Source organism: Falco cherrug, chromosome 8 (genome assembly GCF_023634085.1).
Source record: "Falco cherrug isolate bFalChe1 chromosome 8, bFalChe1.pri, whole genome shotgun sequence".
Lineage (NCBI taxonomy): Eukaryota > Metazoa > Chordata > Aves > Falconiformes > Falconidae > Falco > Falco cherrug.
In genome coordinates, this window is record NC_073704.1 from 47,124,643 (window position 1) to 47,136,950 (window position 12,308).

Below are 12,308 nucleotides of genomic sequence, written 5' to 3' on the forward strand. Positions count from 1 at the left end.
TTGATATTTGTATGTTTTCAGTTAATCTCTCTTTTTACTAGTCTTTAAATGTTTCACATTGATGTTTAAGATGTATATTTATGAAGGCAGTGCTGCTTTACATCCTGACTATGCACAGGGGTCTGAAACTGCTCTTGCAACAGTTACCAAGTTTCTGCAAAGAAAAAAACTGCAATTTCATCACAATTCTACTCTTCAGGAGAACTTAGGTTATTAAATATCTACTTTTTCATCCTTTCCAGTCTTGATATTATTATATTTATTTCATGAGCAGAAACTCATTTCCTGCAAATATAATTTGAGTAATTTGAAAACTAAAGCTACACAGACATTTCATCCTTGGAAAGTAGAATTTGCACCGATAGTTTATAATGACCCTCATTTTTGAGAGCTACCGTGTGAACACATGCCTTTGAAAACTGCCCCAAGTCAATATGGAACAGCAGATGCTCGCTGGCTTTAGCAGTAGTATGAGGCTGGTTATTTCAGCAACATACATATGTAAGTACACAGGCAAGCACTTTAAGTTAGGTGCACCATGTTAAATTTCTTGGTTATTTTGAAAGTGTTTTGAACCCTACTGAAGCAGTAAGTATACAGTTTTAAAGAGGAGAGAGCACACCAGTCCTTTCATAAATCTTATTCATGAAATACATGCCTCTCCTTCTGGTTTTGTGGAATTCCTCAGCGGTGTTCCACTTTCAAGTCCTTTCCAGCCCTATTTCTGTGATGCCATGAGAACATAAACACATGCATATTTAAAATATCAAGTTAGCTGCTTAATGGTATTTCAAGTAAACATACAGAAGTACACATTGCATGATTTTCATTAAACGAAATTCACTTACGGAATGTGGAAACCCACACTCATCTTTCAACCCACGGGAATATATTAAAATTCTTCTTACATGATTAGAGTTCTATGGAGAAATAAAATGACACCAATTGTCACATTCCAGGTGCCTCCCCCTCTGCTTGTCTAACAATCTCCTCTAGAAAATTACTGAAAAGTTGTTTTTATTTTAAAATAGAAAAGGATTTCAATATTGAACGATTTCATGAGCCCTGGTGGTTTATTATCTGTCGTATACCTTTTAAAATTGTGTCACATCAGATAGAACAGCTACTACTTTTTACAAAATCTTCTTGCTTGATTGACTGACACTTCAAAGAGCAAACATTCTTCTCCAACTTAAAGATAAGTGAATATTAGAACAAGGTACAAATGGTTTGCAACAGACAGCCAGTTAGCATCTATGATCTGGCTAAGAGTTTCACAAAAGTACTTGAACATAGACAAAAATCCATGTGCAAAACCATGGCTGTTTTATCAGCAGTAATGATGACACTGACCCAGTGAGGAACAACAAAACTCAGGCAACAACAAAACACGTGAAGAGGTTTGTGTTTAAAATCTAACTTATGCTTCATATCTTAGAGTGGACTCGTTCTCAAAGTAGACCCAACCCTGTTCTCAATGGCTAACAGAATCCTGTTCCCAATATTGTTCAAGTCATCAATGGCACTGACTTCAAGAAGATGAGGAATGGGATAGATGATCATAAGCAACTACTTATATGATTCCTCTTTTATTTATAAGAAGTACGTAGAAATAAGCACACCTTTTAAAAACTATGCACAGAAAAAGAGAAACCACAATGAGTAAGTATTAATGTCCTAAGCGGTTTAAAACTGTGGCATACAAACCAACAAAGGTCTCATATTAATTTTTACCATATCATTTTCAAATAATATGTTATGCCATACACAATAAAAAAGGATATCCAACAGAGAGGTCATTTAGAAACTGAAGAGTTCTTGAAATCACAGGTTCACATCTTCCCCGGTATTTAAGATTTGTAACACTAGGATAAAAAAAAAAAGTGTGAGATTTTATAACACATTTTCCTCTTTTTGAGAAGTGCAGTGCAGAAGCTCAGAGTAGCAGCACATTGTACTACGAATGTATTTCTGTGATACGACTTAGAATTTTCCATTTATGAGACAGAAAATGCAATAAAAACATGCCATGTCTTTTTCCTGAACAAGGGATTCAAACATTTTTGTAATATTGTAACAAACACATTAATTTTAAAAAAATCCATCATCTGTCATAATGAAACAAATTACTTGAAGCTTACCCCTACTTGTATCTATCTTACTCACTTTTCAACACAGTATCTGGCCACTTCTGCAGTATTTATCTGCCCAATTTTTCACAAGATAAAAACAAATTGCTGTCAATTCCCTAGGAAAATTTCCATTGGAGAAACGGAGCATGGAAAAACTAAGAGCCAATTCCCAGAGCGACTGATCTACCCAATTCCCAGTGAAACTCCACTTTCCAGTTCCTGCACTGATCCCCATTTTGCCTCTTCCCTACACTCAACAATTCACCAAAGCCAAGATACAGAGGGCACAGCGCACCTCCCACCTGCACCCCCCGCAGGCGCAGGCACTTCGGAAGATGCTCAGATTAATGAACCAATGCGTAAGCTTGATGTAAGGTAACACTAGACCTACTATCAGTCCTCGGGATACAAAACATACAACAACTAACTGCTTTTGCTAGCCAGCTCCTGTAGTCAGCCTTTTGGTGGAATGATGCAGCTGATGCTTGCTCTACTACCTTCCGTAGGTTACGCGTGAGCCGTGGAGCACCGGGGGGACCCCCTAGCACTGCTGCTGTAGGTCTGCGTGCAGGCCTGTGCGAGGACACCTAGGGGGCTCAGGACCGTGTCTGTCGTGGTCACCTACTGGATTTATTGGGAGGTGAAGAGGTGGCGTTAGCCTTCATGTGTAAGGGGTACACTGAAGCCGGTGAAGTGGAGGAATGTCATTTTTTTCCCCAAACGTGGAGTGGTTAGAGCAGTAAGTTGGGAGTCACTGGTCTTGTCGCCTGTCATTTCCCAGCTTTCTGAGGGCAATGTCAGGCAGGCCAGTGTCAATGAACTCGCCCAAGTCCAACTGTCCGACCCTTCATCTTTCTGTTGTAAACCCCAGCCAGGGAGGCCAAGAAGAGATTACTCCCTGCTGCCCCCCAAGCAGCTCAATTACATGTATCACTTAATTATACACTGACTACTAGTAACTCGTCCTAGCATTCCTTTGAGAACCACCGTTAGGTTGCTTGGCCTGTAACAAGTTGCTTCCCCGTAGTTCCCTCCTTTGAAGGCCAGTCCTGTGCCCTACTCTTCTGGGACATCCCCCATCCCCCTCACCTGCTCAAAAACCCAAAAGAGAGTGGAATGTCTCCCTCCTCCAGACAGGGAGATGCTGCTGCGTAAGCGATCTGCAGCAGGGTTTCTGATACTGGGATCACCTGGAGAAATAAAAACAGGCCACCACAGCCTTCTGAAGCACAAATAAAAAGACAGCAGGACCTCCTGGCTCGGTAGCCCTGGCACCGATTCCTGATCAGGGTATCAAACTGCTAGGGTGTATCTCAAGCTGCCAGGTGATCCAGAAGAAGTCATTTCAGATCTGTATGCCTCAGTTTCCTTGTCTGCAGAATACGCATAACGCTTCTGACTAAGGCGTCAGACCTACTGATGAAAGACCATGATGTGGGGGGTACAATCAGTACCAGCTACTTATACCCTGACACAGCAGGATCTCCATTTTGGGAATACAGAACCTGAAGAAGACATGTTAAATGCCTTAAAATCAGCATTGACTATTGCTTTTACATGTTTACAGGCTACGGGATGTACTATACACCATAAACTACATCTCTTTTTCAGGAAGTTATAAAGTCAAGAATGCAGTTTAAAGCATCTAACTGTTTGGTATTATTTGCTCAGGAAAAGGCAAATAACAATGCAATTACCAAAGCAGTATTCCTCAATTTAGATTTACAAACATACATTGATTTACTTTATAAAATCTCTATGAAGAGCTACAGAGGTTCAGATTGCCTTAAAGAAATAGCCCATTCTAGTAAGTCCATAATTCACAGTTTATCCCTACTACGGGGAGTTCTGGAGATGTTTATAGTTGCACTAAATCCTTAACAAGTATATACCATACAAAGCAATAAAAATGAATTTGGACTACCCAGATTTGACATCAATATAAAAATCATAAAAAGGCTATTTTGCAAAAGAGTAAAATCTTTGTCCTTCAGTAACCAGATATAAGACATTTAAAGAAAAAGAGGTCATCGCAGTGCCAGCTTGAGGAAAAAATTAAAACTGTATAAGGAAGGTTCTTTGTCCAATATTCAGGGTACTTTTGTATACGTCTGTTCTTTCAGTTCATGATTGTATTTGGATGCTGAGAGATGGAGTAATAATATAAAAGCTGGAAAGCACTCATGAGTGAACAGAGGCTGAAAAATGTCAATTATAACCATAGCGATTCCCATTTCTGTTTCTGTCTTACCAGTATTAGGTGAGATGAAAGACACATAAAATGTAGTATTTTAAGAAACATCTACAAAACTTTGTAAGTATCTGAGAAAATTTGTAAAGATCTAGACAGGAATCTCATAATACAAAAAGCAGTTTTCCACTATGTAAGGAAGAGAAGCCAAAGAATGAAAGAGGAGAAAAATTTACAGCTCTCAGAGAAATCATGGCAAGACAGCACTTAAATCCAAGTGCTAGTCTCCTTGCCTTTCTCTCTCTCAAGTGGCTTATTGATTTAAAATATGAACGAAATGAAATAGAGTCAAAGGAACCAATCATAAAGTTTCAGATGAGTCACAGAAAATAAGAGTTTCATCAAAAGCTATGCCAATGCCAAATTCACCAAAACGTCTATGATAGGTGAGCACTGAACACATTTGAAAGGCAAGTGCAGAGAAAATGGCAATAAAAAATGGCATAATTCTGGCAATACCAGTATCAAAAAACTATACACACACAAAATCAAAAAAGCAACAGTAACATTGATCCATGCTGGAGAGCTATGAAAATTTGAAAAATTTAAATGAAAGAGCATTAAGAATACAGTACACTTTCAAATATGTGCTTTTAGTTTGCCTTTAGTAAGAAGACAAGAATAAAACCTTAGCTTCTAAGAGGTGCACCAAAGAAGCTTCCCAGATTTCTAGCCTCCAAACCCTCCAGTTTGCCAAGAGACTTCTGTCACCATGACTGCTCACTAAAGCAGTTCCATTAGCACAGCAAACACCTCTTCCCTTAATACTTTTATTAACAGGTTGGTTTTTTTTAACCTAAAATTTAGAAGGGGAAGATAAATAATGATTATATATTCCAATTTACAATTCTCTGGGAAAAGGGTTAGCATATAATCTGGAGAAGAATCAAAATTCTTTCCACATTCCAAGTAATTTCATGATATTTGGCCAGGGAGAGAATCAAGGCAAAGATATCCACTTCCAGCCTCTTAAATCCATTTCGTGACTTTCATTTTTTCCTCCCCAAACCATTCTACTGTCCTTAATTTCCCATCCTGTCCTGAGCTTATGATTTAGAAAAAGACTGTTTCAGACAGTCCCACTGCTCTTAAAAGTTCCATGTGGTACACAGCGAAGGACAACCCTTCAGACGAGAGGTAGCAGCTCTTACGGCAGTAATGGATGGGAAACGATACTGCTGGAACACGGGAATGGAGTGTCCAGCTTAAAGAACAAAACTAAAAAACTTGCAGTGCAATTTAAGAAAGAAAATTTTAAAAGGAGATAGAATCAGGGATGCAAGGTAGAAAAGCAAAAGCAAAGCACAGCCTGCACAGAAAAGGGAGTGCTGGAGTATATACTGCACGAGGAGAGAAAATCCATTCGGTCACACCGATGGTGGATAACTTCTCCATTTATCATTGCATGTCAAGGTACTCAAATTTTGCTTACAGACCAGTTGTAAGTGCCCAAGAAACTCATCCATCCCCTTCCCAGAAGGGCTAGAACCCCTCTCTGAAATGTAATGGGCAGGTTTGTTACCACAATAAAGCAGAGGAATCCCAGGAAGATTGTACTACCCGCACACACTCACTACTGTACCGCACACGCACGGGAGATCTGGTAACACGACAAAGAAGCACTTGTAAAAGTTGAGGTTGCTACCAGCCCGAGAGGATGACAACTGCTGTAAATCAGCCAGTTTGGGTGCGGTGGTTTTGTTGTAGTTGTTGGGTTTTTATTTGTTTTTATAGAGAGAGAAAAACTTTTAAGCTTATATAAGGATGACATGAATTGGAAACCTAAACTATGTAAAAGTAAGAACAGTCTTGGTCTCAAGGATATTACAAATGTACTTGTTTTCTAAAAACTATAAACATTAAAAAAAGAGTAATCATACATATTAAACAAAACTTCCGAAGTTCCTTAAAGTGTGTGCTATCCAGTTCCCATTACAGTGCAAGAAAAACAGGCATCCAAATCCCCTAAAAACACTTTGAAAATCTCTTCTTATGTGGTACTTAAGTTTCAGTAATAATGAAGATCGCAATTTGTTGGCAAGAAAGCTCTGTACAGTCATGTTTTAATTATTTCTTGTAGATTATCATCATTTACAATGAAAGGTCTCTGTGGCTCAATGACAGTGATTGGATATATACTTTTCATTACAGCTGGACAAAGGTGAATAGTTAAAAAAAATGCACATTCTACCATGAATAAAAATGCCAACTTTTAGATTGTTATGATTCATGGAGTCATATCAGTATGAGCGTTCTGAAAAATATTCATAGATCCAGACTTTTCATACTTATGTATTACTTAAACATCGTCACACAGAAAATCTCCCTATTTATATGTCTGTATATGTGCATCCACCATAGTGAAATCATTACTGCAGAAAAAAAAAAGGAAAAAACAACTAACAGCAATGTTTGGATATGCATCTTTTATTCATGTTTCAGTTAGCCTATCCTGACTAATAACACTAAATATTTGGGCAAATATTTTGTAAATCCATCTCATGATAAATCACCTCCACATTAACTTGGTAACAACTGAAAAGAACCAGAAGAGGTTCACGAAGAGTAAGTGAAGAAAAGGAAAGATGCTTGCGGCCAAAATAAATGCAAGGCACTTTTGGCCAAACGCCCAGGACAGGCTCAAGGAGCAGACGAAACCAGAACTACCCCAGCCGAAGTATCTTCTCACCTCTTATCCATACAGGGAAGATCAAGGCAGGTGGGCAGCTACTGCTCTCGGGTATGACCAGTGGAAAGAGAGGACCACTACTGGCTTCGGTACAGCGCCTCGCTCCTTGCCTTGACCCAGTTCCCTGCAGGCCAAGGGCTGTGAGCACACGTGATGTGGCTGGCTGGGGAGCAAGCAGGAGCAGCAAGGACAGAAAACTCCAGAGACGGAGGAACAGTCTGTGCCTTTGAAAACCAGTACTTCAGGGCAACGGGCTGAGCAGAAGGAAGACCACAGAGAGAGGCTGGGCCCTTAAGTCATAGTCCCTTTGCAGATTCTTGTCACCCACCATCGTGCACCCTACTAGCTCCTTCAAAATCCCACTGCTTCCTCTTGCCTGTCTTCACCCTCACATGGCTCCTCCCAGCTTATGCCTCCTTGAACCTACTTTACTGCTGCTATGATGCTGAACACAGCTGTGAAGACTTAAGATGCCATGCAGATGAGAAAAATTTAGTTTGGTATTATGTATTTTTTTAGTTGGCCTTTCCCCTTCCACACATACATCCCATGAAGGGATGGTCAACGCAAGGAAAGACAGTGGATGCTAAAAGAAGCATCCTATAAAATTTCTGGTAAGACTGTGATGAAAATACAGCCATTAATAGATATTCTGACTACATAAAACTCCACCCCTTCAGAAATGGTTTAACAGGAATTCAGTAAAAGGCACATTCATTAACTTCCGATGGGGAGGTGATGAAAGGTCTGGGACCTGATGTGACAGCAGTACTTTGAATCACAGCCAGAAGCTCTAAAGGACACCTATTACATTGACAAATCTCAGTATATTGCTGTACATTGAAGAATATCTATTTTATACAGCCTTTAATCCATAAATTGAACAGCATCTTCTAGTAGCTATGACACAAGTATTTCAAATTGTTCTCTGTGAAAATGAAAGCACTCCCTGAGTTTGATCACCAGTCCTCCACTGCAAAGCTACTACTAATGAATTCAAAAGAACAGAGTAAAGCTACATATGTGAAAATGAACTACTGAAAACAGACCCAGGGTAAGTCAACACAAACTGTTAAAAATCTTGAGAAATCAAAAGCAAAATGCCATTTATCCATCTAAGCATTGCACAGCTCACACTGGACTTCAGGAAACTAGAAACTCCATGCGTCAACCACTAAGTTCTCACAAAAACAAGTTAAGTCTCCAACGGCAAAACAAAAAAATAATTACTATGTCCTGGTGGACTACAACTTGTTTGACTACCATAAATCCAATTGCTATGTTTACTCCTCACACTAAGTATAAAATGCTTCCTGCACGCATCCTTCATTGGATTCTGTAATGGCAAAGTGGCAGGAAATAACCTGACACTGTCTTCTGAACATCCCACAGCGCTAATGGCAGATTACGATGAAGTACTTTCTCCAACACTTTCTGATTTGAAAGACTGGTTGCCATTAGCCAGGCAACAATATTCTTTCAGGCATAACTCTTCTATTTCACATAATGCTTGGCATTAACAATACAGACACTAGAGTCTCAAACATTGTTACGCAGTTACTGTACGAGAGTACCACCACTTCAACAAGAAAGTGCACGCTAAAGATTCCCCAGTGTTTCCTTTTAACCTAATGTTAAGGAATAACATATTACAAATTTCACCTGCTTAAAGAAAAAAAAAAATGGATCTGTAGGGTAAGACAGAACAGTAGACTAGTGGCTTTCTAAACAGTGTGGTGGTTAAAAATACCGACTACATCCACAAGAGAAAAAGGTGAATGGACTCACGGTCATGTACCCTGCCCACTCCAGTTACAAATGTGCTAAGATCATTCTCAGTAACACAGCACCAGAAATGCTGCCAGGCTGGATTGTCCCATCAGACCGTAGCTTTTGGATTATATATCAGTATGTTATGGTTTCACACCCGGATTTTCCGATTGGCATGCTACCGCCGGGGAGAAGCTCTTTTACTTTAATTGACACAAACATGAATGTGTTTATGCGGCGGTTTCACAGCTAGCTGTTATGGCTACTGACTGAATGGTCCATTTCAAACTGCAGCATCCATTCTGTAAAATGAAATTGATCTTCAATCTAATCAATGAACAATTCATGTTTTTAGGAAAATATGGTAAGCCATGAGGAAAGAGCCAATAAAAATACAGAAGTTGTAATACAGAAAGCAGCACTGATTTTTGCTTTTCATATACCTAGTTTTCTTTTAAAATCTCCCATGTAACATTAAAACCCTAACTTTTTTCTTAATTTACAGTACTGGTGCAAATGCAGCCCTAAACACATGCAGTATTTATTGTACAACTTGTTAATGCTATGTTATTACCTCTGTTGGCAAAGGTAACAGAGATTTCCTCTCAATGGCAGCAACAAGTAGAAAAAGAGATGCAAACTGATGCATCTGGCCTCCAAACAGCCCTGCCTCCCTCCCTCCCTGCTTTTTCCTCAGTTGTTCCAAATTTCACCGTAGTTTGAAACAACTGAACGAAGCCCAGCTGCCTAGTACCATGCCACGGACTGCTTCCAGAAACTGGACGGGAAGGATCCATCAGTATTTTTCCATTTATCACCCTCCATTTCCCTGTCTCCAAAGTATACTCCAGACAAACATCAAGGTTCGATGGGTACTATTGTTACCCTAAGGCAGGATACAACACTCAGTTCTGGTTTTGAGGAAGCAAAGCATTTATGCTTTGTTTTTCCACAGAAATGTTAAGTCATATCAGAAAATGACCTTGTCTTACTTGCTCCTATTTCTCAAGGTTGGTAGTCATCATAGCACAAGTCATGTTTAATACTGCCTGAACAGGTCATGGCTAACCTGGCAAAACCAGCAGAGATGTTTCTCCAGCAGGTCAAAGTCTACTGAAAGAATTTAAAGGTCTTCTAAGTCACATTTAGAGGAAATGAAGTAAATGACAGGATGCAGCATCTTCCTCGCTCTACAATAGAGAGGTAAGGTACTCGTTTCTTTCTCACAGAACTTACTGTCTCTTGGGGACTCCCAGATTTTTTTTTAGTGAATGTTTGTAATTTTTCAGAGGGACCGTTTTGTTTTGCTTCAAGAGCACAACTTATTTTAGATGAAGCTCTTGTTGAGTCAGGAGAAACTATCAAATCTCATGAAGTACATAATAAAAGACAAAATCCTGGTAGTTTTGCTGGCACCCCAGGAAAGCAGCTGCAGCAGAGGCATGAGAAAAATGTAGCTTCTCCAGAGTAATTTTCTAAGATTATTCTTAAGAGAAAGTATTGCAACCCTTAACTGCCAGAGTAACACACCACCTTATTCTGCTGAATGCCAAACACCCCTTGTCTCCTTCAGAGTGAGGCCTTACAACCATCCTCTGTGAATCTGTATTTTTAACAGAGCAAATGTTGCCAGATACTCCCCAAAAGCAATGCAAACGAGCCTCCCCACAACAAAGAAACATTAACTTGGTCAGTTGCCCACTGTAAATCACTATGAAGCTTTACAGGCAATGCCACTGACATCTGAGGGTGCAGGAGTAAGACATGGGGAGGGATGGGGACCGCGCACGCCAGGCTGTCACTGAACAGGAGTCTATGAAAACTCAGCTCCATTCTCCCACAAGCCATTTCAAGAAGGGATGCAGGCACTGTGAGGGATACCTCTAGCTGCAAGTTTTTATTTAGGGGCCTGCAGTACCTTTAGAAAATAAGATATGGGCAGTTTTGAAAACGGTTATCCCTTACTTCAAATGTTTATAATTTACAGAAAACATTTTTCTAGCAAAGAGCAAATTTAATGACAAAATAAAACTTTGGGTTTATGTAAACATTAAAGACAAAACAAAATGCATACAGAATAGAACCCAGGCACAAACTCACATTTTTGTCATAAATGTTTCCAGAACATGGTTGTCGTCTGTTATTCCTAAGACTTCTGACATTCGGGCATAGACCTGGAAATAAACATTTCAACAGTAACACATTAGAGACATTTACAAGTACCAACATTTTCAGCTGTTCTGAAACCCTCCCTATTTTGATTTCGCACGAGAAAAGTACAGGCTCCAACGCCTCCCCATCCAACACTGCTGAAGTGTTTGTAAGCGAAGGCTCAGACACTCTTGGAAGGAGTTCTGTGAATTTGGGACCAATAGGCTTTTACTTGCCCTTGCATACATTTCTTCCCACAAAAAAGATGTAAATTTTTCACATTAAACTCACCGTTTTGTTCACAAAATAATACAGTCTCTATTCAAAAAAACCCCTCTTTTATTGTAAAAAGTTGCAAAGGGATGGCAAACACATCCTTGGTCTCTGTCCTCAGTGGGATGGGGTTCAACACTGCCCTTTAGCTTGTGTTTGCAAGCCCTTACACTGCTAGTCATAAAATCTGGTAAACTGGGTACTCTTCACACATTCAGGTTTGTGTTCTTGAAGGGAGAACAAAGGCTTTAGCAGCCAAGTAACTTGCAGTTGTATACTTTTCCCCTTTATTTTAGATCCAAGACACATATTACCAGCCAAGTTTTCCCAGCACCCTGCCTATTGGATCAAACTGCTGTTACGATGCAGTAAGAAACGCACAGGACACACTGAATATCTTCTTTTCCTTACTGTGTAATCTGTATAAAAAATTTCTGACTGTTTTAGTAGTCTATCATTTAGTTTGGATAAAAACATTTAGTTGGGTTCAGTCAACTTCAGAAACAGAAGGGAGACATGTCCTGCAAAACTTTATAATCCTCTGCCAAGTTTCTTTACCCTGAGCTCAAGTAACTGCTGTTTGCTTACGACGGGGCTAAACGCAGATCTACCTGTCAGCACATTCAGTTTCAGTCATTTAACCTTTAGTGACAAGAAACCAAATATTATGGGTTATATGTAACTCTTCTATATGAGGTGATCAAGCCAGGTATCACTAAGGTCCGAGAGGAGCCACTTCGCACAGCACATCCAGCCTCCACTACCAGCGGTGAAAGCCTGGTGCCATCTAGCTGTCAATTTTGTTGGCTGACATTACATATTCCCCACGAATACCAATAAACTGCAGCTAACTCAGTACTTCTGTTATGTACCTAAACGTGCGTGTACCAGCCTCCCTTCTGCTAGCGATGTAATCCCATGACTGCTTAAAACCCAAACCAGCAGTATGCTGCCTCTGAGGAAGTCAATAATGTTAAGCTTAATATTAATCTAGACAATAAAAATTGTATTTTCACATCCCAAAGACTTTCTTTTTAATGCT

General features: G+C 39.6%; 1 protein-coding gene across 1 annotated transcript in view; it reads right to left on the reverse strand.

Annotated features, from left to right (window-relative positions):
• Window positions 1-12,308, reverse strand: part of RANBP17 (RAN binding protein 17) — a 160,931-nt gene that overhangs the window by 66,271 nt on the left and 82,352 nt on the right. The window contains exons 15-16 of the mRNA XM_027810312.2: window positions 10,943-11,016; window positions 1,785-1,865 (exon numbers count right to left, since the gene is read on the reverse strand). Coding sequence (XP_027666113.1) covers window positions 1,785-1,865; window positions 10,943-11,016 — 155 coding nt within the window. The remainder of the gene's footprint in view (window positions 1-1,784; window positions 1,866-10,942; window positions 11,017-12,308) is intronic.